This window comes from Narcine bancroftii, chromosome 2 (assembly GCF_036971445.1).
Source record: "Narcine bancroftii isolate sNarBan1 chromosome 2, sNarBan1.hap1, whole genome shotgun sequence".
NCBI lineage: Eukaryota > Metazoa > Chordata > Chondrichthyes > Torpediniformes > Narcinidae > Narcine > Narcine bancroftii.
In genome coordinates, this window is record NC_091470.1 from 85,584,281 (window position 1) to 85,610,523 (window position 26,243).

General features: G+C 40.2%; 1 protein-coding gene across 2 annotated transcripts; it reads right to left on the reverse strand.

Annotated features, from left to right (window-relative positions):
• Positions 1–1,935: 1,935 nt before the first annotated feature.
• max (myc associated factor X) lies at positions 1,936–26,160 on the reverse strand. 2 transcript variants are annotated; one of them, XM_069917361.1, is made up of 5 exons: positions 25,868–26,160; positions 25,642–25,668; positions 20,795–20,902; positions 13,805–13,928; positions 1,936–3,097 (listed from the first exon to the last, which is right to left on the reverse strand). In XM_069917361.1, exons 1-5 carry the CDS (start codon positions 25,901–25,903, stop codon positions 2,910–2,912), a joined length of 483 nt encoding a protein of 160 aa, XP_069773462.1. In that variant the 5' UTR covers positions 25,904–26,160; the 3' UTR covers positions 1,936–2,909. The 2 variants fall into 2 exon arrangements, with proteins under 2 accessions (XP_069773462.1, XP_069773463.1); XM_069917362.1 differs by lacking the exon at positions 25,642–25,668 and having other exon boundaries at positions 25,868–26,159.
• Between the last annotated feature and the right edge of the window lie 83 nt (positions 26,161–26,243).

A 26,243-nucleotide genomic window follows, 5' to 3' on the forward strand; every position in this document is an offset into this window, starting at 1 on the left:
CATCCCAGCACATCTAACCACAGACCAATGACCCCAGTTCACTTCTGCCCTTTGATTAGAATCAGCCAGACTTCTTGGCACAGATATGCCACACCACACCCTACCACCCCCAATCCATCGACCTCTTTGAACGGTTTCATAGGCACCTCAGATCTGCCCTCGTGGCTAGGTTAGCTAGTCCCAATTGGGTTGATGAGCTACCCTGAGTCCTCCTCGGGATCCGCATGGCCCCAAAGAAAGACCTACAGGTGTCATCAGCTGAGATGGTGTATGGTGTACCCCTGACAGTTCCTGGCGGTCACACGCAACCAAGGCCTGAAAACACCGTAGTGCTACGATGACTCTGTGAGAAACTAGGCAACCTTGCACCTAAACCACCAGTCCATCATGGACAATCCACCTCCTCCATCCCCAAAGACTTAAAGCACTCTGAGTTTGTGTTCATCCGCAGGGCATGCATTGCTCGCTCCTCCAACGACCTTACGAGGGCCCTTACTTGGCTCTACTTTCACTTTGGACACTGGGGGAAAAGAGGAGCTTTTCAGCATTGACCATTTGAAACCGACACACCTGGACTTAAGCCAGACTGTTTCACTACAGCTGGCCAAGCGCAGGGGTAGACCCCCTAAAAGTATGACTGTGCAAACTTTGCACAATACAGACACTAGTGCTGGTTCGAGGTGGTGGTGGTGGTGGTGGGGGTTTGTGCAATGATGCACATCATTGATGGACAGGTAAACTGGTTCCATGTGTTACACGCACGTCAGCGGAATAGCCGCATCAAAGATGGCACCGCGCAGTCTTTCTTATCCAAAAGAATGTTGGAGCCCGTGTGTGCGCAGGAGCGTGGAATGCCTTAAAACGGCAGCATGCTAGCCATAATAAAGTTCCCAAGTTCTGACGAGCCCATCGACCGCGGGTCTCGTTCATTCACTTAGTCAGGTTGCTCACAACATGATCTGTTTTACTGTTTGAAGCAAATGAGAATTTCAAAGTACAGTTAGACACAGTTTAGAGAAAAAAAAGTACATTTTCAGTACAAGTTCCGTAGGAAAAGAATGCTGACCTTTTGGTGTGATCTCTGCCGAATTTGCTCATTCTAAGATTGTAGTTCTTATAGGTGTTCTGGTTTCCTTTCATGCACCAAAAACATGCAGGTTGGCTGGGCAATTGGCTGCTTCAAGTTGCCCTGAGTGTGTAAAGTGATTGGCTGAATCTGAAGGAACGAGAAAAATGTGGGGAGAACAAAACATGCAATGAATGTCAGATATTAAATGGATTGTTTCCATGGCTGAAGGAGTGTGTTTCTATCGACATTTGCATAGACACATGATGGTGTTTGACAATAGTTCTGACAGTTTACAACATAGGAGAATTATGGCAAAGTTATGAAAAGTCCTGGGATCTTCCAGGATTATTTCCCTGCCACTTGACTTCACAGGACAGGATGGAATATTCTGCATAGCATTTAATTAACCTTTAAGTAACCTTGCCACTCAAGCAGTGAAAGTTCAAACTTCATACAAATTATATACATGTCCAAACCACAACATAAGAATCAAGAATGGTGCATGCACAAGTGTCAAGAGAAGTGCTTTCGACTCATATAAAGTTCACATGGCATGATGAATTTCTTCTCAAGGATGGAATTATTCAAATAATCCTTGCAAATAATTTTGATAGAGTAATCCAGCTGATAAACTGAGCTCTTTTCACTGCTATATATAATGTTGGAGATAACCTGTTTGTCTGTTTGCATAAGAACCCTTCTCACAGTACTAGGTATTTTGTGACAAACTTAAGTTCACACCATTCCATTTAAAGACTATTAACAGCATCAAAGGCAATCCATAAACTTCCACACCTATTGTGTACCTAATTTATTAAGCTATAGCTTAATTTAGTTTAATTCAAACAAAAGACCAGGAGGCAAAATAACAAGGATAAAATAGTTTTTATTTATAGTCCTCATAGTAAAGGTCAGCCTCAACTTGCAAGACAATTCTTGGCAGTATGTACAACATACCTGTAACTTCCATGGAATGGAATCAAATAACAAAGACAAATCTACATAATACTACAACCTAGTTTAAGCTGAGACCAGTAATTGAAAAGGCAGAGACAGACAAATGTACACGCACCCTTGACGTAGCTTGAATGTGCCTGGCAGTCAGTTGATTGTTCAAACATCAATAATTAGCTGTTTGCAAATCATTTTAATTTTGTATTACGATGACTGCGGCTTAAATTCAATTATTTCAGTTCCTGCTAAAAAACTTAAATTTTACATAACTTTTCTGGATGTACTGACAGCTAATATTTCAGTATCAAATATTCCTTCATGGGCACTGAAGCTGTTCCATCATTTTTTTTGTTTGTAGAGTCAAACCAAAGCGATTCATGGCACAGAATATTTGAGTACTTTAATCTGTTAGACATTTAGAAAAAATGAAGTGCAACGACTAAAGTTGGAGTTTAATGTCAAGTTTCAATGAAATTTCATAATTGAATAATGGCAAAAAACATTCAAAGCAATATTTTAAAAAGTCATCGGCAAATAGTTTGAAATACACAAACCTACAGATTAACAGCATATCAAATAACATGTGCCTTGTTTCTTTAATCATTCAATCGCATAAAATTTCCACTGGGTGCCACGAGTGGACAAGTCTTAAGAAATGCTGCAAAGTTTCTTTAACAGCAGAGTCCGTAATAGTTTAACAGCTGCCATTGTAACTTCGAGGAGGAGCAGGGAGTCCTTCTACTGATGAACCAAGATACTTTCCAATTAATAGCATCTTGTTAGAAATCCTTACAGCACAAAGGGGTCTGACAGAAGACAAACTGAAAAGTAAAGCTATACACAAGAATCCCTAGTAAAAGCCAGCCAGTTTATAGCCCAAACAGGCTCAGCTTGCCTCGATTCGCAATTTCTTTCTGGTCTGGGGTTCTTCGGTTTCGGACTCTGAAGTCGAGTCGGAACCTCCGTCAAAGGCAGAAACTGCGCTGCCCTTGGGATTGGTGTACAAACTGCTGTCAGAGGATGAAAAGTTGGCTTGTAGCTGAGCCGCTGCTCGTGCCTTTTCCAATGCACGTACTGTAAGAGAAAGGCAAGCCCATGAGATAACTAGACAAAAAAATGTTCACAGCACAGAGAAACTCGACTGCAGTCAACTTCCACACAGAACAGTTGAAATGATCATGCAGCTTCTTGGAATCTTCTACTGCAATAAAAATGCTAAGTAATATTCCTGATAGAAAATATGGATTTATCTGGCTGTAACTTCCAAACAAAAATTCTGCTTAAGTTTATGTTCAAAAAGATGGAAAATCTTGCAACAGGTTACAGTCTTTGTTGCTGTCTGTAAGATGCTTGTACTTTCTCCCAGTCTCTGCCTTTCCTTCAGGTGCTTCAGTTGCCTCCCACCCTTCAAAATTGTACAGGGTTTGAATGTTAATTGTGTACTCAGGAAGAATAGGCTTGAAGGGCTTGTTACTACACTGCAATTTAAATATTTTTAAAAAGGAGTTCTACAATTACTATTAGTGAAATTGGATTAATGTTTTAGATTATCGACTGCTCTTGTGAAAGTAAAAGAAATAATCGAGCGCAGATGGGAATGAGGAGGTACAATTGGATCAGCCTTAATCTTACCGAGTGTCAGAGCAGGTCCAAGGGAATGAATGCTATGCACATATTCCTGCTTTGTATGTTTACACATATGCTCTGCATACAACAAACCCCATGCAATGGAAAAATCCTTACAGGCAATCAGCTGAAAATTTCATAGATTGTTCAGTACAGAAACAGGCCCTTTGAGCTCACTTTGTCAATGCTAACCATGATGTCCATCTATATTAATCCCATTTGTCTGCATTAGGGCTATCTTTCTCATCCAAGTAATTGTCCAAAAGCTTTTTCTAAAAAAAATGTAGCTTCCACAACCCTCTGGCAGCTCATTCCAGATGACCACCACTCTACGTATAGACAAACTGATCCATCAAATTTCTTTCCTGATTAAAACCTCTGCTCTTGAGTCCTCAATTACCTGAAGCCGGGAAAAGGACTGATCATCTATGCCCCACATAATTTCTATGAGCTTCTCAGGTCACTTCTCAACCTCCTATGAGGATGAACCCAGCCTATCCATGTAACTAAGCTCCCCATTCTAAGCCACATCCTGGTGATATATTTTCTGCACTCTCTTTAGTGCTGACATATCCTTCTGAACTGTGGTGACCAGAATGGTACATAATACTTCAAATGCAGACCAACCAATCTTTTGTACCGCTGCAATATAACTTCTCCATTCCTGCTCATTGCCACAACCTGAGGTTAATATACAAAATGTCTTTTTTTCACTACTGATCCACCCATGTTACTAGTTTCAGGTGGAGAGGAATGTGCACCCCAAGGTCTCTTTCTACGTGAATACTTCCAAGGTCCCTGCCACACAATCCTGCAAATCAAATTCTGGTAGGACAAAGTGAGCAATCTCATACTTAACTGGATTAAATAAAATCTGTCACCGCTCTGCCCATTTCTCAGCTAATCTTTGTACCTCTGCATCCCAAGACAACTTTCTTCACAATCTATGACCACCAATTTGAAGTTCTCAGACAATCGACATTCTCAATGAAGCCATACAAAAGCAATTAAGGTACAAATGCCAATCATTATGATACACCACTTGATACAGACTTCCGGTCAGAAAAACACCCATCCACCATCATTAAGCCAAGTTTAGAATAGTTTACAACACAAAAAGTGGCCCTATTGCCCATCCCATTGAAGTTGTCCAAACTAGACCCATTTGATTGTGTTCACCCATATTCCTCTAACCTTTCCTATCCAAATTGACAGTTTGCAATATATCTCAGATCCTTTGTGCCCTAATCTTTTGGACCTGTCAACTATGTGGGTCTATGTCAAAAGCCAAACTGAAGTCTGTAAACCATGAAGCTGCCTTCATCTGCTTTCTTAGTCAACTCAAAAAACTCAGATTTGTGAGTCATCGTCTCTGCACAAAACCATGCCGACGATTCCTCATCTGTCCCTGCCTTTCCAAGTGAACACAAATCCAGTCCATCGGAATCTTCTCGAACACCTTTCCGACCGCTGATACAAGGCTCCCCAGCCAGTAGCTTACAGGCTGATACCAAATGCCCTTTTTTGAAATGGGAACAACATTGTCTCAATTCTTCTGCAACCTCAAGGGTAGCTAACAAAGATGCAAATCCTCAGTGAAAGTCCCAGTAATCTGCCTTTATATCTTCGCATCCTCAGATAGATGCAGTGCAGCCCTGGAGATTTAGTATCTTTAATGTGTGCCAGCATTTCTTATGTTTCCTTCCTGATACAAATGTACTTCAGAATATCAGAACACCCCTCTCTTAACCACCCAGACTCCACATTCTTCTCCCTGCTGAACAACAATGTTAAATAATCACTGACCTCAGTGCAAGGAGAGTTCAGGGAGTTGGACACTAGGCTAAAGGGCAGGACCTCCAGGGTTGTGATCTCAGGATTGCTACCTGTGCCTCATGCTAGTGAGGTTAGAAATAGGAAAATATGTAGCTTAACGCATGACTGAAGACATGGGTGTAGGAGGGAAGGATTCAGGTTTCTGGATTATTAGACTCTCTTCCAGGGAAAGTGGGACATGTTCTGAAGGGACATTTTGCATCTGAACTGGAGGAGGACTAATATTCTTGCGGGATGGTTTGCTAGTGCTGCTCCAGTGGGTTTAAACTAGATTTGCAGGGTGATGGGATCTAGAGTGACAGAGCAGAGAGAGGAATGAAGGAGGGAAGGATGATGTGAAAATTGCATGGACCCTTTGAAGTCAACAGGTTGAACATGGTGAAAATGTTCTAAGGTGCATCTATTTCAATGCAAGGAGTATTGTAGGAAAGGCAAACGAGCTTAGAGCGTGGATTGGCATGTCAAATTATGATATGGTGGCCATTAGTGAAACTTGGTTGCAGGAGGGGTAGGACTGGCAGCTCAATGTTCCAGGCTTCCATTGCTTTAGACGTGATAGAATGAGGGGAGATGAAAGGGGGAGGAGTGGTATTACTTGTCAAGGAAAAATTACAGCTGTGCTCAGGCAGGGCAGACCAGACGGCTTGTCTACTGAGGTTATATGGGTGGAGCTGAAGAACAGAAAAGGTATGACCACACTCATTGGGTTGTATTATAGACCACCCAATCGTTAGCAAGAATTGGAGGAAAAAAATCTGTAGAGAGATAGCAGACAGCTTCAGGAAAAAAAAGTTGTGACAGTTGGAGATTTTAACTTTCCACATATTAACTGGGACTCCCATACTGTGAAAGGGGCTGGATAGCTTGGAGCTTGTCAAATGCGTTCAGGAAAGTTTTCTAAATCAATAAAGATACCAACTGGAGAGAGTGCAATGCTTGATCTCATATGAGGGAAAGAGATAGGACAGCTGACAGAAGTATGTTTAGGGGAACATTTTGAGTTCAGTGATCATAATGCCATTAGTTTCAAGTTAATTATGGAGAAGGATAGGAGAAAGGTTGGAGAAAGATCAATTTTGAGTAAATGAGAAAGGTTCTAGAATGCATGGATTGGGACAGTTTGTTTTCCAGAAAGGATGTGTGAGGTAAGTGAAGGACAAGGTGAAATTTTGAGAGTACAGTGTTTGTACGTTCCTGTCAGGATCAAAGGCATGGATAGAAGGTATAGGGAACCTTGGTTTTCAAGGGTTATTGGGGATCTGATTCAGAAGAGAAGTGAATAACCAGTATAGGCAACATGGAGCAAATGAGATTCTTGATGACTATAAAAAAGCAAGAAAAACATCAAGAAATAAATCAGGAAAGCTAAAAGACACAAGGTTGCTTTGGCAGGCAATATGAAGGAAATTCCTAAGGGTTTCTGCAGTTATATTAAGAGAAAAAGGATAGTAAGGGACAAAATTAGTCCCCTTGAAGATCAGAGTTCAGCTTTGTATGGAGCTAAAAGAGATGGGGAGATCTTAACATTTTTTTTCATCAGTATTCACTCAGGAAACAGGCACGGAGCCATGGGAAGTAAGGAAAACAAGCATTGCGGTCATGGAACCTATATTGTTTAAAGAGGAGGAGGTGCTTGGTGTCTTAAAGCAAATAAGGGTGATACATTCCCAGGGCCTGGACCTTGATGGAGGCTAGTGCAGAAATTGCAAGGGCTCTGGCAGAAATATTTAAAACATCCTTAGCCATTGGTGTGGTGTAGCTTACATTGCTCCATTGTTTAAAAACAGCTCCAAAAGTAATCCTGGAAATTATAGGCCAGTGAACCTGACTTCAGTAATGGGTAAATTATTGGAATGTGTTCTAAGAGATTGGATATACAATTATTTGAATAGCCAAGAACTAATTATAAATAATCAAAATGGCTTTGTGCAGGGTAGGTTGTGTTTAACTGATCTTATAATTTTTTGAGGTTACCAGGAAAGTCAACGAAGGCCGTGGATGTTGTCTTCGTGGACTTTAGTAAGGGCACTGACAAGGTCCCGCATGGGAGGTTATTTAGGAAGGTTCAGATGCTAGGTATTCATGGTGAAGTAGTGAACTTGATTTAACAATGGCTGGATGGGAGAAGCTAGAGTAGTGGTGGAAGATTGTTTCTCAGATTGGAGGCCTGTGACTAGTGGTGAGCATCAGGGATCAGCACTGGGACCATTGTTGTTTGTCATTATATCAATGATCTGGATGATAGTTTGCAGATGACACTAAATTGGAGGCATTGTGGATAGCGAAGGAGGTTTTAAAAGTTTGCAGAGGTATCTGAACCAGCTGGTAAAATGTGTTGAAAAATGGTAGATGGGAGTTTAATTCAGAAAAGTGTAAGGTGTTGCATTTTGGAAGGATGAACTGAGAAAGCAGAGGTAGGGCATTGAAGAGTGCAGAAGAACAGAGGGATCTAAGAATACAGATACATAATTCCCTGAAAGTGGCTTCACAGGTGGATGGGGTTGTAAAGAGAGCTTTTGGCCTAGTGGCCATCATATATCAAAGTATTGAGTACAGGATTTGGGATGTTATGTTAAAGTTGCATAAGATATTGGTGAGGCCAAATTTGGAGTATTGTGTGCAGTTTTGGTCACTTAACTACAGGAAAGATAGCTATAAGATAGAAAGATTGCAGTAAAGATTTACTAGGATGTTGCCTGGACCTCAGCAATTGAGTTACAGGGAAGGGTTAAAATGGTTAGAAAATTATTCCCTGGAGTGTAGAAAAATGAGGGGAGATTTGATGAAGGTATTTAAAATTATGAGGATAAATGTAGATAGGGTTTTTCCACTGAGGGGAGGTGAGATACAAATCAGAGGACATGGGTTAAGGGTGAAAGGCGAAAAGTTTAGGGAAGGGGTGTCAAACTCAAATTCACAGAGGGCCAAAATTAAAAACTTGGACTAAGTCGTGGGCTGAACTAAATATTTATTGAAAATTTTCAACAACATCTGCATGTTTTCTCTTCTTTCAACATATGTAATGTTAAACTTTTTCTTATTAAAATAAATGTTTAATAATAGTTTTGGTTAAACTCTTTCCAGAAGAAGCATCAACAAATTAGAAATAAAATATTCAATAAATAATATTTCTCTATAGCCTTTAAGCTCCTTTTAAATATATTTTTTTCCACAAGCCAACAAGTCAAAAAAATAACAACTTGCTTCAATGACAAACAGGTTTGTCTTTTAAAATGATGAACATATAGTCTGCCTCCCACCTGTCTTGAAAGGTCCTGTTTTCTGTCTTTCATTTGGCCATTTTTCGTAAGGGGTTTATTACATGTGAGTTGGGCGACAGGTCGCAGATGCTAATGAGAGTAAAGAGAGGAGGTGGGGGCGATTAACGGGCAGACGCGAACGCATTTGCAAAGCATTCTGGGATTTGTAGTATTAGCTGTGCATGCACTATACTGGCACGGCGGCCAGCAGGCCAGCTCTAATACATATTTGATATGATCTTGCGGGCCAAATATAATTATATCACGGGCCAAATTTGGCCCGCGGGCCTGAGTTTGACATGTGTGGTTAGGGAATCAAGAGGGAAAAACTTATTCACACGTAGAGTGGTGGGAATATGGAATGAGCTTCCAGCTGAAGTGGTAAATGCAGACTCAATTTTAACATTTAAGAATTTGTACAAGTACATGGATGGGCGAGGTATGGAGGGCAATGGGCTGGGTGCAGGTCAGTGAGATTAGGAAAAAATGGTTCGGCCTGTTTCTGTGCCGTAATTGTTCGAGGGTTAACATGTGTGGACCGTTTAATGGCTCTGGGCCTGTATTCGCTGGAGTTTAGAAGGAAATTAAAACCTACTGAATATTGAAAGGGCTGGATAGAGTGGAAATGAAGATGGTTTCAGTTGCAGGAAGGTCTGGGACCTAAGGGAACAGCCTCAGAATGAAAGGACATCCGTTTAGAACAGAGATGAGGATAAATTTGTTTTGCCACAGGGTGGTGAATCTGTGAAATTTGTTGCCACAGAAAGATGTGGAGACTGTCACTGAATAAGTTTAATGTGAAGGCTGACACATTCTTTATCAGTGTATCAAAGTTTATGGGATAAGGCAGGAAAATGGGGCTGAAAGGAGGACTATATCAGCCATGATATGAATGGCAGAGCCCCCTTGATGGGCCAAATGCTCTATTCCCAACTTTTATGGTCTAAAAGGCTTAAAAATATATCATCTTTAATTTTGCATCACACAATTATGGTAATGAATAACAAGAACATTTGAATTCAGTTGAAATACTGATACAGTTGAATTAAAGCCTGATTAATCACTGAAACCTGTAGCTGTGATGCAGGGAGCCATTAATGAAAAACCTAGTTTTGATTCCCAAGTATGGAAGACAAACCTGGATATTCTGTATCTCGTTTTCAGTTGAGAAAACTATTTCAAGGGATCTGCAGTTTTATTTGTGATGGGGGGTGGGGGGTGTGGGCAGTAAAAGACACCATGGTGCTCAGGTATGATCTGTGTAGCCACCGGAAATTATAAGCTTAAATACCAAATGAATGTTTCCCAATTTACTTGGTGTTTGAGAATACTCTTCTGTGGCTAAATTAAATCATAATGGTTTTTTTTAAAAAAAATACCATTGTCAGATTTTTGATTTACTTGTTGATATTTAAGTAATAATGTGACCACTTAAAAGTACTTTCACCAAGTGGCTAAATTGGCATACACATTCCTTTATCCAGTCCCTGCTGCACACGATGAAAGCTTAAAGAGCTGAATGGATTTAATTCATGAAGCTGTGAAAGTATTTCAGTCATAGTGTAGATATAAAAGATAAAACAGGAGTATTCTATTACAGATGATAGCAAATATTTTACTGTTTTCTTGCATGCATAATTAATTAAATATACCCTGCTTCTTCACTGGAGTATTAAGGGTATTAATGTAAATAACTCCAGGTAAATAGAAACTGAAGCCAGTTCTTTAATAAGGCAACTGCTCCTTTTCATTGCTGCAAAATGAAAATGTTGGCAACTTCTGCTTCAAAACTTTAATGATTAGAAACTTTTTTTTCTTAGAACCAGTGTGAATGAGAGGGCCACAGCCAGGATATACATTAATGCAAATTTAAAAATATGAACACAGCAAACTGTATATTTCTGCTCTTCTACCGTGTCAAATTGTTTATTTGTAAATTCATTCTGATAACACTTGGAAGAAAAGCAATTTATATCCACTTTCAAGCTTTTCCTACTGTTTTAATGAAGAAGCATTGGAAACATGTTATGCAATATTCATTATTCAGTCAAATCCAATACTTTTATATAGACTGCATTCAAAATGAGCTCAGCTGATGAAATCCTCATTGGAGACCAAGGGAGAGGATGAAAGGAGAGGCAGGGGAGGACCGCAGGCCACAGCCAAGAGAACATAGGTGGATAAGAGGGCAGGACTTAGAAAAATGGTAACGCTGCCAGAGCTGCTGCAATGAGAGCACTGTCGTTGGTGTGGATCCGTGGAGCCACAGTATTCCCATGAGGTCCAACTGCCCACCCCAACTTCAGTCAGTTCTGTACAGGGTTTAAACAGCCTGTAAATGGTGTCAATGGTGATTTTATTTAAAAAATACTGCAATTGCTGGGTCTGACCCAAGGTGGGGGAAACCTGTGATCGGCAGTAGCCATGAGATTACAGACTCCAGGGAAGCAGAGTACTGGTGCAGGGCATCAGAAAACAAAACCACCCCCTGTTTGAGAAGGAGAAGCAGAGGTGATGACTCTGTGGGAATAGTGTCCATGGCAGCAGACCAGTGACGGGCTCTGAGGCTGAAGAAAATAGAGGCAATGGGCTGTTAACGATTCGAGGCGAGGAACCCATCCAGGCGGTGGGCTATTGGCGACTGAGTTTGAAGGATTCACACTGGGCTGTGGACTGCTGGAGCCTGGCTCAAGACTGGATAAGGGGTACTAGGTATTACAACTGGGATGCAAGAGGGTGCCGAGGTCACTGAAGGGTTCCTAATCATATCAGAGGTTCAGATCTGGAGCTTGGATTGCCGATGGTCTGGACTGGACTCTGTGGCCTCAGAGGCAGTGCTGAAGGCAAATCCATGGACATACCTGTATGGTGACAGGTTTTATAGCTTTTCTTTCTCTGACTGCAAGAGGCCCTTCAGGCAATTTCTGCCCTTTGGCAGATGAAAACAAATTTTGTATAATATTTATTACATAACAATAAATTGAATCTTTAAGTCTCTAAACATGGAGGAAATTTCCACATTCACATTAATTCAAAATGAAGGCTTTTTCATCCAAATGTCTTTCAACACAAATCCACAATTGGTGTCTTTGTACAACACAGGTGTATTAATAAAAATTAAGAAGCCTTTACAATGAAAGTAATAGGAACAAATAAAATTAGTCCCATCTTTTATTGCCTTGGGAGAAATGTTAATTTTAATGGTCTTAAATACTTATTGGTCTTAAAATGGTGTGTTTAGTTCTGGATAAATCTTCTGTAGATCATCAGTTGCCATCTTAAAGTTAATATTCAAAAGTGCTGAAGGAATTCAGCAGTTCTCGCGGTGTCCATGAGGGGGCAGACATACTGTATTGGACATGAGCCCGTCATCAAGATGTGAGCAAAGAGTATGCAGACATCTGAATAAAAAAGGGGGCGGGGGCGGGAGAGAGAGAATGAGGGGCAGGGGGTGGAGCACAGGGCACGGTCAAGAGGACATAGGTGGAAGGGAGGGCAGGAGAGATAAATCTGAGAATTGATTAGGGGAGGGGAGTAGCTTTATGAATGCAGAGCTAGGAGGGGGGAGAGAGAGGGGGGAGAGAGAGGGAGAGGGGGGGAGAGGGGGGGAGAGGGGGGGAGAGGGGGGGAGAGGGGGGGAGAGGGGGGGAGAGGGGGGGAGAGGGGGGGAGAGGGGGGGAGAGGGGGGGAGAGGGGGGGAGAGGGGGGGAGAGGGGGGGAGAGGGGGGGAGAGAGGGGAGAGAGGGGAGAGAGGGGAGAGAGGGGAGAGAGGGGAGAGAGGGGAGAGAGGGGAGAGAGGGGAGAGAGGGGAGAGAGGGGAGAGAGGGGAGAGAGGGGAGAGAGGGGAGAGAGGGGAGAGAGGGGAGAGAGGGGAGAGAGGGGAGAGAGGGGAGAGAGGGGAGAGAGGGGAGAGAGGGGAGAGAGGGGAGAGAGGGGAGAGAGGGGAGAGAGGGGAGAGAGGGGAGAGAGGGGAGAGAGGGGAGAGAGGGGAGAGAGGGGAGAGAGGGGAGAGAGGGGAGAGAGGGGAGAGAGGGGAGAGAGGGGAGAGAGATGGGGGTTGTTAAGTTAAACTGAAAGAATTGATGTTAATGCCTTCTGGTTGTAGTTTTCAGATGACATACAAGGTTTTTTTAAAATTTAGACATACAGTAGAGTAATAGGCCATTTCGGCCTACAAGCTCGTGCCACCCACCCAATTAACCTACAACCCCCTGTATGCTTTGACAGAGGGAGGAAACCGGAGCCCCCGGAGAAAACCCACAAAGACATGGGGAGAACAGACAGCACAGAATTCAAACCCTGGTCCCTATCACTACCACTGTAACAGCATTGCACTAACCACTATGCTATGCTAACTGTGCCGCTCCAGTGCTGTTTCACCAATTTGAGAGTGGTCTTGGTTTTGCAGTGTATAAGACCATGGACAGACATGTCAGCATGGGAATGGGGTGGGGAAATGAAATGGGTTGCCACTAGGCGATGCCCGCTATTACAGCGGACAAAGTGAAGGTGTTCAATTAAGCAATCTCTCAGTCCACGCCCAGTTTCTCCGATTATAGACGAGGCCACAATGGGAGCACTGGACATAGAAGATGACTTTTGCAAATTCACAAGTGAAGTCTTGCTTCGCTTGGAAATTGTTTGAGGCCCCGAATGGTGGTGAGGGACAAGGTGTGGGCACATGTGTAGCATTTCCTGTGATCATGGGTAGGTACCAAGAGGACGATTAATAGGAAGGGATGAGTGGACAGGGGAGTCACGAAGGAAGCAGTCCCTGCGGAAGACAGAGAGGGGAAGATGTGTCCCGTGATATCGTGTTGTAGGTGGCGGAAATTGCAGAGGATGATATGGAGTCTGGTTGGGTGGAAGGTGAGGACAAGTGCACATGGAGTGTTAATCTTAATGTATTTGTGTCTGCAGAAAACTTAAGTGCATTAAACTGAGTATCCATTGCAAGCTAAATGGATCAGTGGACAAGATTTTAGCAAGAATTCCCATATGGAGGAATCAAATTGTAAAAAATCTTTGTTCCAAAACTCCTAATACAAAACACTCTTACCTTGCTGCTCAAGCAGAGTATTTTGTCGTTTCAGGTCATCTATGTCCTGTTGATGCGTGTGGTTTTTCCGCCTCATATACTGAATATACTCTGTAGCTTTATCTAAGATTTGGGCACGAGATGCCTATTGGAACAAATTCAAGTAAAAGTGCAAATTAAAGTTGCTGAAGCATTGTGCTATCAATCCAAGTACAAATCTTCATTCCATCAAGGTAGCAAAATGTCGTGGTCAAAGAATGAAATTTGCCAATTCAATATTGATTTTTTTTGGTCTCCAATATGGTCACGTCTTTTAGTATCTTAGAGGAGCACATAGTTCCCACAGTGATGAACTAAGATTGCTGCAGTCCACAATGGCGACTTGACGTATATCAAAAAGCATCTCAAGCTTTCAAGGAAAAGGAATAAACATGATTTAAAAAAATCAAGAATCTTAAATGAGGCACCTTATTGGTTTTTACATCTGAAATATGGGAAATAGACTAAAGCTTAAAAATATCCAAATAAGAAATGGGACTCAAGTCTAACAGCTCCTCAAAATATCCCATTCATTAAAACCACAACTTATCATCTAACTCATCGCTTTCTCACACAATCCCAAATTTGACTTCAAGCCAAAAAATGTCATGTGTACTCAACAATTTTGTACCATATGCCATGCAGAAACTCAGTAGTATTATGTTGCCCATATAACCAAGTGCTTGAATACCAATGCAAGATGCAGCAATCGAAGGATTAAAATACTATATTCAGAGCCACAAATTCAAATCTCAACATGACAGTTGAGAAATTTAAATTAATTTGAATAAGCCTAGAATTAGAAATTGTTATTCACAGCAATGATGAGACTGAAACTGCTGGACTGTTGTACAAACCCATCTACTTTACTAATATCCAGGAGGTTGACAATTAGCTGCCCTTCTCAATTCAGAGCCAATTTAGATTGAAGATAAATGTCACATTTGCAGTACTGTCTAAATCAGAGCATCAACAGAAGCTTAGTCATTTTTATGAAGATCACAGTTCAAGATTATTTTCCTTCCAAAGCAATTACCTATTATAGTAAATTCATGTCTAGGGCTGACTGCACTGTTCATGTCAAACAACAAGCATCTTGCATGGGTAACTAAAATTAACGACGACTTTGGCGACTCCTCTTGCTTTACTTGAGGTGCTTTTGTAATGAGTTTATGAATGGTGTATTGGATCATTATACTAGTTAACAAAAAAAAACTGACATGCAAACAATTGCACAAACGTTAAATCATAATTCAAGCTTTTACCTGTTCTAACATACTCAATGCTAACAAATTCCTATAAAGATGACTATTCAATGAATTATTCATATTTATCCCTTTATAGATGTTATCAAAAGAGTAGCCAAACAATTATTGCACAATACAAGAAGGAAATGGTTCAAATAGGAAGCCAGTAATTTTCATTTTAACCAAAAGATCAAAATCAAAAAAACACATTACAAAATTGTTTCATCACACCAAATGATGGAAAAAGTAATTTTATTTTTCACCAAATTTATCAATTTTTCACAAAACAGTCTCTGCACAGACAAGTCTCTGCATGGAACTGCATATGTCGATTTAAATAATTGGAAGTTCAAATATCTTGCACTTCAAAACAAACATTGCATTTACAATTTTAACTTGAGTTAATTTAAATGCACCCAAATTATTTTAATTACTCAAAAGCAAAAAAAATGATTCCGGAAACAACTTGAGATGTTAATCACAGATGCTGCCTAATCTACAGAATATCTCCATCATTTCAACGCTGCTGGAGCTGCTGCCGCAGGTGTGGACCTGCGGGTAGAGGAATTACAGCGCTCCTGAGGGATCCAACTGCCCAGACTGAATGCTATCAGCTCCAAACAGTCTTTGTAACTGGAGCCAATGGTGGCTTTATTTAAAAATACTGCAACCACAGGGTCTACGCCCAAGATGGTGGTGTCTATGATTGGCAGTAGCCACAAGGGATTACAGACTCCAAGATTGGCACCAGAAAACGGGGAGACCACCCACCCAACCATTTAAAAGGAAGCAGAGAAGTCAACCCACAGATCGATGTCCACAAAGGCAGACCAGTGAGGGGCTCTGTGGTTGAAGAAACACAGGCAGCAGGCTGTTGGTTACTCGAGGCAAGGAACCCACACAGGCTGTGGACTGCTGGTGTCTTCAGTTGAGGGATTCATACTGGGGTGTAGACCGTTGGAGACTGGCTCAAGGCCGGGATGCCAGAGGGTGCTGAGGCATTGAAGGGTTCCTGATTGTGTCAGAGGTTCGGATCTGGAGCTTGGGCTGATGATGATTTGGACTGGACTCTGTATGGCTGCGGGAGCCGAATCCACAGACACTCGTTGCTTCCATCTCTGAAGATAAGAGGTGCTTTTTTTTTTTTTTTAAATTTTTTAATTTTTCACTCCATAAACCACATTGACCATGATACATACATTTTCATTTTCAAATATATAGTGTCATTTTCTCCACCCCCCTCCTCCCATCCCACCCTCCCTACCTCCCCCCCCATGGTGAATCTGTCTGCCTTTCGACAGACAAAAATAAATTTCATCTGTGTCATATTGCATTGTCTTTATTTGCAAATAAATTCTGTGCAATAATGCAATGTCTTTATTACATGACAGTAAATTGAATCTTGAATTTTGTTAAGATATATCAACAAACATTCAATTTTCAACAGCTAAGACTGGTGGTCTGTTTCATTATGCTAGTACAATTGATGGGAAGAAAAATAATAGCAGATCTTGTGTCACCTTGAGCCTGCTCCATGATTAAAAGTAATCATAGCTGATCCTCAAAATAGTTTTTCCTCTCGTTGTACCTCGATGCCATGAGAATAAATCTGTTGATATATTTGACATGGCCTCCAAACCAGCCATTCTCAACTCTTAGGACTGCTCAGTTTATAGGCCCCCTTGTGAAGCAGTCAAGTTTAGTTGGTTTCTTCTATATTTTTCTCTCCTACCGACTACATAAATTTTTTTTTTTCATGATTTTCAGTCCAAGGCTTCCCCCAAATATGCTGTGGTCCTCAGAAGAGGCATATGGCCCCAGTTGAGAATGGCTTTTCTAAACTCTTACAGGCGGGAATTCTGCAACATTCTCTCTAGCTCAGTTCAACACATTGTGTTCTGTAAATTGGGATCGTGATTCCTGGGTTTAGACCCCTAGTCCACCCAGCCAGGTAACACATCTGCTGAGAATTGGGCCTGTCATGCCCAACCAGAACTTTGTCCCTCTCAATAGTTTGCTATTACTGGAACTCCACATGGCCAAGAGCAGTACTAATCAGTTCAGAAGCAGCTGCTCTACGGAAGATAAAAATCAGCTACCTGCACCAGGTAAGGGTGTGTTTAGCAGGCTGTAACACATATACTCATCAAGGAATCTCAGCTATAACAAATTACAGCTCTCAATTTTTTCACTGTGTATACATAATAAATACATCTGAACAATGGATTTCCTTAAAGGCACCTGTCTCATAAAAAATAAGAGTTTAACAAATACTTTCCCTCACCCACTTCAGCAAAAGTCTCGTCACTGAAGAGTCTTAATTAGGTTTTTCTAACCAAGCTTTTACTTTCATTTTTTTTCTCATTTGATATATTTTGCAATAAATTGAACAGGAAGTTTGGTGGAGATGGGATGAAAATAAAACAGAATCCTTGTGAAACTTAGGGTAAAGTTACAGCTGATAGGGCATTCCTTAGTGCATGCACGATGCAAACCCATACACCTTTAACACATGACAATTTCAAAGTGAAATAGAATGCAATTTAAAATTAGAAACTGCGGGAAGCTCTCAGCAGGGTTGACAGCATCTATAAAAGGAGATACTTTTCCAATTGAAGACCCACATTTTCAGTTTCACAAGTTTAATTTTCAATGTAATAAAATAAATCGAAATTCCACAAAAATACTTCTCATGCTATGACAATCTAAAATCAAAACAATTTGTATAATTGGATTGAATGGATATTGAATTGTTTTTCCATGGTTAGATCACATCATTAATTGTAAACTAAATTAAACAAGGCATCTTACTGGTCTTCAGTTGAACTTATTCATAGTGGTTCTATATACTTTGTTAAATGCAGCTGAAATTAATCATTACTGATTTTATAAAACAGTAAACTATTCTCATTTACCTCTTTTCACAAAGCAATGGGAAAAATATGCAAAAACCTTGATCAACCACATCAGTCCTGCCTTATTTTTTAAAAAAACAGCAGTAATGACCACCTGCATTTTGGCTACTAGTTCCAAGCACAAAGCTGCATCATAGCCAATTCAACATCTTAATGGCATTAGCTTGCCTCATTTCTGCAACTCTCATAACCCCTTCTAGCAACTTGATTCTCTCTTATCTCTCCAACACCCTTCACTGGTGCTTCTTAACCTTCTGTTTATCAGCTATAGGCCATCTTTTATTACCCCTTTACTTACTGGAAACCAAAAACACTGGACCAAATCCAAGGGTTCACTAGTGGGGGTGGTTTGCTGGTGAGCTCAAGCTCCTTCCTGTATGACTGACAGGATTGGTTTTTCATTTTGATGGGAATATTTTATAAATTTGCAAGTATCAAATTTACAACTTTTTTTTTAACATATTACTTGTTTATTATATTTGTATTATATAATGTTCGTCATCATTGTGTTGCAGACTACCTGTAACAAACCCAAGGACCAGAGAACTAGTGCCCTACACACATTTATTCCTGAAATGGCATCAAGAAAAACAAATTCTTAAAACTAGTTTACTTATTAGTATTGTGCCTGCTGCAACAAATATTATTTGTACTTTTTATTATTCATTTTGGTGTAATGCCTACTTCTCCATGGTAGCAGAACAAGCAGACGAAGTTACTCTAAACTCAAAAGCTGCGAAGGCAGACGAAGGCTGCAACAAATCCATCAGTTCCAATCGTCGTGGCTTTCATGTCAGTGGAATTAGTGGATTTGTGAAGTATCGTGCGCTCTTTGGAATGTTAGTGCAACATCAAGTACAAATTAAACAAATAAACGGACAGGTGTCTTCGTTGTGGATCAACGGAATGAAGGCCGTCATCCTCGACTACGAGGGATAGCCACAAAAAAAGAAATTGAAGGACACTGTTACAATTATTTAATGCTCTGGTTAAATTGCATCTGGATAACTGTGTACAGGTCTGATCCCCTCATCCAAAGATGAAATGGCAAGAGAGGGAATGCAGCAAAAGTTCAGAGATGGCAGGTGCTTCACACCAGAAAATAAAATGGTTGACTGATATTTCCCCTGTCTAGAACAGCAGGTCACAGAAGCATTAAAGCAGAGGTGAGATTTTTTCCTCTCCCAGATGTTGTGAATTTGTAATTCTCTACCTTGAAAATTGGGGCTAAAAAGTGAAGACAAATGGAATGGTTTCTTTCATATAGGAAGTCAATGGAGGGAGATGGCAATGAGTTAAAATATCAGCCATTATCTTTTGAAATGGAAAAGTAAGCAAATTGCCCAGCTCTTCCTTTATTCCCTTGAAGTCTTATGTTAACAATGAACAAAGAAACATCACACTAGTGGGTCAGTCAATCAGATGTGATAATAGATAAAATATGAACATGGCTAACTGTTCAAAATTCTATTTACCCATTTCTTCTGATGTGGTTGATATGTGACAGCACATCTGATAGAAATCAACATGGCAAATTGATTGGGAGGATTAAGGAAACTGGCAGGTGAAACAAAAGGCTGACAGTGTCAGGGGACAAAAGATTGTGGTCAATGGGAATTTTATTGATTGTTTTTGTAGGACTCATTAATGATCACTTTGCTTCAAGAAATATTGAAGTGAGTTGAACTAAATGGAGGAATCATAATTGGAAAATTTGTTGAAAACAAAAAAATTGGAGAAGATAGTTCTTGGCTACAGGAATATACACATGGATTAAATGGATGGAATTCTGTCCCAAGTGCAAGGTAATTAATTTTGATGGCAAATGGGGCATCTGAATACATAATAGATGAAAGAATAATGGGAAAAATGGTGGAATGTCTGTGGTCATTGTCTCTTGGTACAATAGTTGATGCATGCAGAACATCTGAGATTTGGGATAATTGATTGCAAAATTAAGGGAATTTTATTTGACCATGGATAGCAATAGGCATCCAATTCTGGTTGACTATAATGGTTTCACCATTTTTCAGCCCTGAAGACCTTTATGGAAAAGGCATATCAATATCAAATTTTAAATGTTTCAATCGTCTCCTTTTAAAAATATTTTGGCAGAGTTACACCGTTCTTTCTGAGGAGTTCTTCCTGATGTCAATCCTAATCTGGAAAGCTTACTCTTGAAATTTTTTACCCTTGTTCCAGATGCAGAACAAATATTTTACACCCTTTCAAATCTTCTGATCTCCTTCCACAGCAAGACTTAATTTCCTAATCTTCCATTTTCAACAATAAATATCTCTTCTTAAAACTCTATTTATAATTTAACCCTTCTTAGCCCTGGTACCATTCCCACAAATTTGTGCCACACTTTCACAATACTTCCAAAAAAAAGTACTTATTTTGAAGTAATGCCCAAACAGTAAAGATATTCAATAGAATGGCATTATACTGTATACATGATCACATTATGTTACAGCTGAAGGGCAAAGAGGTAATGAGTAACAATTTTCAAGTTATAAATGTACATGATAAATTTGGTATATTCTGTGATGAGTCTTGCTCAGTGAAATGACAGGAATGAGTGGAAAAGCCACAATGGCTGTCTTGATGAATGGCACTGATGTGTCACAAACAGCATAACTTTTTAAAGGATGCTGCGTGCCCTGCTTAGATTCTCCAGCACTTTTGTGTACTGCATAACATTTTAAAGCAAATATATTAATTGAAGCTTGAACTGTGTGCAACGAAGTGACAAGAATGGGAATATAAAACAAAATAAAAGGTGCCAGTATGTTAAGTTGAACACCAACCTTTTCCCCCTGGAGTGATGGTACGGAGTCACGTAAACTGTGAAAGCTGTCTTTGATGTGATCCCTCCGTTTACGCTCCAATGCATTGTGATGTGCTCGTTTGTCTGCCTGAAAGACAATTATCATTCTTTAAAGTATACTTTCATGTCAATTTTAAAATGTCTTTTACTGTTGCAAACTTAGTGGCATTCATGATTTGATTTTCCTAAAAGTATAAACAAAAGTTTAATGGATTTCAGCACATTTTGATAATATTTTGAATTGGCAACATTCCAAGTTTATTTGACAATCAGCTGAAGAAATTCAAATCATGTTCCCAAAACCCACTTTCTCAGGGTGACCATCTCCAAATAAGACAATCTAACCATTTCTATCTGACTTTCAGCCTTACATTACCAAACCTTCAGATCAACAATGACCAGAAACTTAACCAAAGCAGCCACATAAACAGTAGAGAGATTGGGTAATGTGTGGTAAGAATCTTACCCAACAGACTGCTCAAAGCTTCACCATAGGAAGTGATAAGCCTGAGGGAATACAACAATTTGTGCAGATTGCTTTCCAAATCACTTGTTCACAACATGCAGGAGAGAGCAATCTGCTTGACTGGCACCCCATCTACCATCTCCAGATTCAAGGTTTCCCCAATGGGATGTAGTGCACTAGTACTAAAGAACAAACGGTATCACCATTAACTATCTCAACTGGGAATTCTTTACTTCAAGAAGATAATCAGGGTACTTCCTTCCCCACAGCATCACAGGTGTGTCATCATATGGACTACAGTGGTTCAATGAAGCAAGTCATAAATCCTGGCATTTTAACAATCCCATACAACAATATTTTTTGCTAATTTTCAGTCTTAACTTCAAGATTTTTTTTTTAAAAAGCAACCAGTTTTCAATTAAGAAATTTTGACAAATTAAAATCTAGCCATCACCTGCCACTTTGATCAATATGCATAAAAATAACATGCTATTTCTGAGAAACATGACAGGAAATAATAGTTTAATCCAGTCTTTCCACAATAGAATTCCAGCACTTCTTGAAACTTAAACTGGCATCTATAATCAAAGTTTATTCATCATTATACCATTCAAATTAATGAAAAAAAGATAGTTACTAACATTGACATATTTATATTAATAAGCACGATTTCAAACTGAAATAAAATATCACAAGGGGAAAGAAGAAATATTAAAATTCATATATAGGTTCTCCTGTAATGAAAGGAGCAGGTAATAAGAGGAACATGGTAATTGCATTATATGTAATACTCCAATATATGTAATACGAGGAACATATATCAGAGAGGAAAAAATCTTGAACAGACTGTTTTTAATAATGTTCTGCTCTCTAAAAGGCTCAAGCTTTTTAAAAAACAAACTAGCTGCAAGTATCACACACCCCAATCACATAAATCACTTCACCATCAAATCCACTGGCACATACCAAAAAAAAATTAGTTAGAAATGCAGAATGACAAGAGCAACATGCAATTATAGAAGAATTGTCAAGAGGTTGTGTCACAATAAATTGGCCTCTATTATCAATGACCCTAATCTTCCAGGCCACGCCATCCTCTCACTGCTACCATTAGGAAGGAGATACTGGATCCTGAAAATTAATACCAAGCAGTCCAAAACCAGCCTCTTCCCCTCCACCATCAGATTTCTGAAGAGACAATGAATCACAAGCACTACCTCACCTTTTCACCGATTTATTTATTAATTTAAAAAATATAAATGTTTAGTAATTTTGCACCTGTAATGCTGTTGCAAAATGAATTTTGTAACACATGTTCATGAAAATAAAGTGTGATTCTGAATGGTAGAAGCTTATGGCATGTAGCAAGGTCAATGTAATTTAAAAATTTTTTAGACATACAGCACAGTAACAAGCCATTTCGGCCCACGAGCCCATGCTGTACAATTTACCTACCCCCTCTGTGTTTATGTTCAATAAAACTAACATTTACACCTACGATTATTATTTCATTTAATTCTTTCCACTTTCAATTTTCTATTTAGAATTTTGTATAATGACGAGGAAATGCTGAATAAAAGTATTGTCAAAACTGTGCTGATCTCAAATATCAGTACATACAGTGAAGTGAAAAAAGGACAATTGTAGTCATACCAGTGGACAGGCAGGAGTTAGTGACTTTAAATTTATGAACTCAGCTATAATTGGAGGTAATTAGTAAATCTCATACTCGTTAAAGCAAAAAGTGTTTCATTTCTGTACTGCTCCTGCACATCTACTGACATTGGAAGCGTGTTTTTAAAAAAAATAGTCTTGATCATATTTTGGAAGACCAATTTAGTGTGGAAAACTAAAACTCAAAGAAAGCAAATCTGGAGTCTTGAAGCAAAAGACAAACTGATGGAAGAACTCAGTGGATTGAGCAGCATCCGTGGGAGAAAAAGAATTGTCAATGATTTGGGCTGGAGTCCTACAGCTTTTGTATCCAGAAGGAACAAATTTTACTTTAAGGTCCTGCAATAATCCTTACTCAGGATCACTGCATTGCTCGGGTGGGTTTTAAGGTAATGCAGCATGGAAACAAGACCTTCTGCCTAAAGTCAGCACCAACGACCAATCTACAGTAAAACAATTATATTTTTCCCACATTCTCATCAACTCCACCTCCTTCCCCACTATATATTAACCACACACAAGGGGCAATTCACAGCAGCTAAATTTACTGACAGTACATGAAAGATATGCAGATTCACTGGAAAATTGAAGAGAAAGAATCTAATCATTCAAGAACCACAAGATTCTTCAAGGGTAAATTCTGAAAGTCTCACTCCCTGATTGGTGTCAAGAACCAGGACAAGAATCAGAATAAAGGGCCAGCCATAACAACATAATGAAAACACTCAAGAAGCATCTATTAAAACAGAAACTGTTTTAGGTCAAAGTGCCTGTGTCAGTTTCCTTTCTCTATCCTTAGATACTGCTTTAATTATTGAGAATCCTAACAATTTGTTTTTATTTCAGATTTCCAACATGAAGTTTCACTTTAATTTGTCTGCAGATCTGAGATGCCAGGAGGCCGTGGATATATAGTAAATGAGCACTCACATCATCAGGTTTTTGGATCTTGGAAAAATTAACCCAATCTATAAATGATCTGACAACTATGAAGGAGGTTGGTGGAAAATATTACCTGTGACATTTGCCTGGGTGAATCCAATACCAAGTTTTTCTTTATAAAAAGATTTTGTAATTGAAAATCAAGACCAGGAAAATGTAAAAATGCACAAACAGTCCTACTGCAATTTAGATAAGGCTTGAAATTGTTTTGGAACGCAGGAAAATAAAAATGTTCTAAAGTACAGGCTGCAATTAATTTACAACCTACTTAAAGTTTATAAAACTCCTGAATTGAGCAATCCTTCAAATTATTTGGAGCACCACATTTATTTCACTCCAAATGTATACTTGCAGTAGGTGAAGGATTGGCACTGCCCCTCAGTCAGCACAAAAAAGCAGGCCTATTCAATTTCCATGACAATTTCTCCAAAATTACCCAAATTTTAATGTTACTGTAATTACTGATAAAGTTTATCTCAATTATGGGTGATATTATGAACCAACATTTCCACAAAACCAAATCATCTTAACGCACTCCCTTATTTTCAGGAAATCCAACAGCAAGATTGCAGACTCCTGACACGCCCTCAACTCTGCTGACATTCTGATAAGTTTTTAGATTTCATTAAAGCGATTATGTTTTCTCCTAAATTGGAACATCCCCAGGGCCTACAACTGGACAACATTCACAAATCTGACAAGGAGCTGGATACTAAAGAGGCAATCTGGTTGATATCATGCAAATGTCATATGTAGACTATGCTGTATAATCACAAAATGAGCTACATCGTTCCAAGATCTCTTTTTTTTTTAAATTTCATTGATTTTATAGACTTTGGATATCCTGGCAGATCCTGGAGGGAAAGCAAGTTAAAAACTTCGAAAAGGAAACTGTTTTGTGAACGGATGAAGAATGATGTATACAAACTTCCTGGAGTCCATTTTGTGTTATACACCCACAATCCAAACAAAAACCTCGTACATCTGAATTAACTATTTACATTTGTTATTCATCTTTTTAAAGTGTTTCTTGAAGAACACGAGTAAAGAATCCTGTTCAGCAGCTGCTCATCCGAAGACACTGGATGAAATACATTTACACAACTGCAAGAGAGGAAAGGAGGGGGTGGGGGGGGTAGAAAGAAAGCGTCACGACGAATTTCTCGCGTTTATCTTTCCAAGCCTTTTTTCTCTCGGGGTTTCGACGTGTCAACGGGCTGGGGAAAGAAGGTGGGACCCACAAAATGTGGGTTAGGGTTAGAAAGAGGGGGGAAAATGCAATCAATTGCAGTCATTTTCAAGCTTCCGCACAAGGGCGCCGAGGCAAAAATGGATCTACCCTGAACAGTGGAGAAGCAAATTCTTCCCCCCGGGAGGTGGGGGGGGGGGGGGAGAAAGAAACAAAAACATCTAGGACAACCAGGGTTCTTTCGTGGTTAAAAAAAAAGCCTCACTTCGGTACGTTTCAATATCCAGAGCGCTGTTATTTTGCTCTGAAGTGAATTTCTCTCTTGAGAGGCCGGCGGTCGGGCAGAACAGTGCAAGGTTGGCGGTGGCCTTCCTTGAACACATCAGCCAGACTAGATTTTAACCAAAAACACACCACTCAAGAGAGAAAAAGGTGGGGGGGGGGGCAGAAATTTTGCTACAAAAATTCGGAATGGTGCTGGATAATTGAATTTGGCTGGGAATATGGGAAAAACAAAGCGTCGACACGGGGTTTATGTTAATCCTCCGTTACGTACCGCTGTCTGAAACCTCGGCTGTTCTTCCTGAAAAAAAGACAAGTGACATAATGATCATAAAGGGCGAGAATCTGGTGGCGCTTCATACACAAAAAAAATCGACGGAGTGAGGTGGGGGTGGGGGGAGTCCGTAACTACAGAGAAAGGAAAAGAAATGTGTAATGATGTGGAAGGAATGAAAAACAAGACGGTCAGTTCAACACAGCGGGGCCGAGGCCGCACTTACGTCGCTCTCCACCTCGATGTCATCGTTGTCGCTCATGCTTTGCACAGAACCGAGAGACGGGGGTGGGGGGGGGGGGGGGGAAGGAGGAAAGAAATACGAGCCCGTCGACCCGAAACTTAAAACTCCACGGGCGCAGAAATGGACCGGCGTCAATCAAGGGAGGGAGGGAGGGGAGGGGGGGGGATGAGAGGGAGCGGAGGAGATAAACAGACGGAGGCTGAGAAAGCAGCGGAAAGTCCACTCGCGACGACCAGCACCACCGCTCACAGGCCCCGGGCGTCACCGCGCATGCGCGTCGGGCGCGGCGCACGTCGGGAGTTGTAGTCGCCCGGAGGTTGTCTGAATTTGAACCTCCCCCGCATTAAAAAAAAACAAA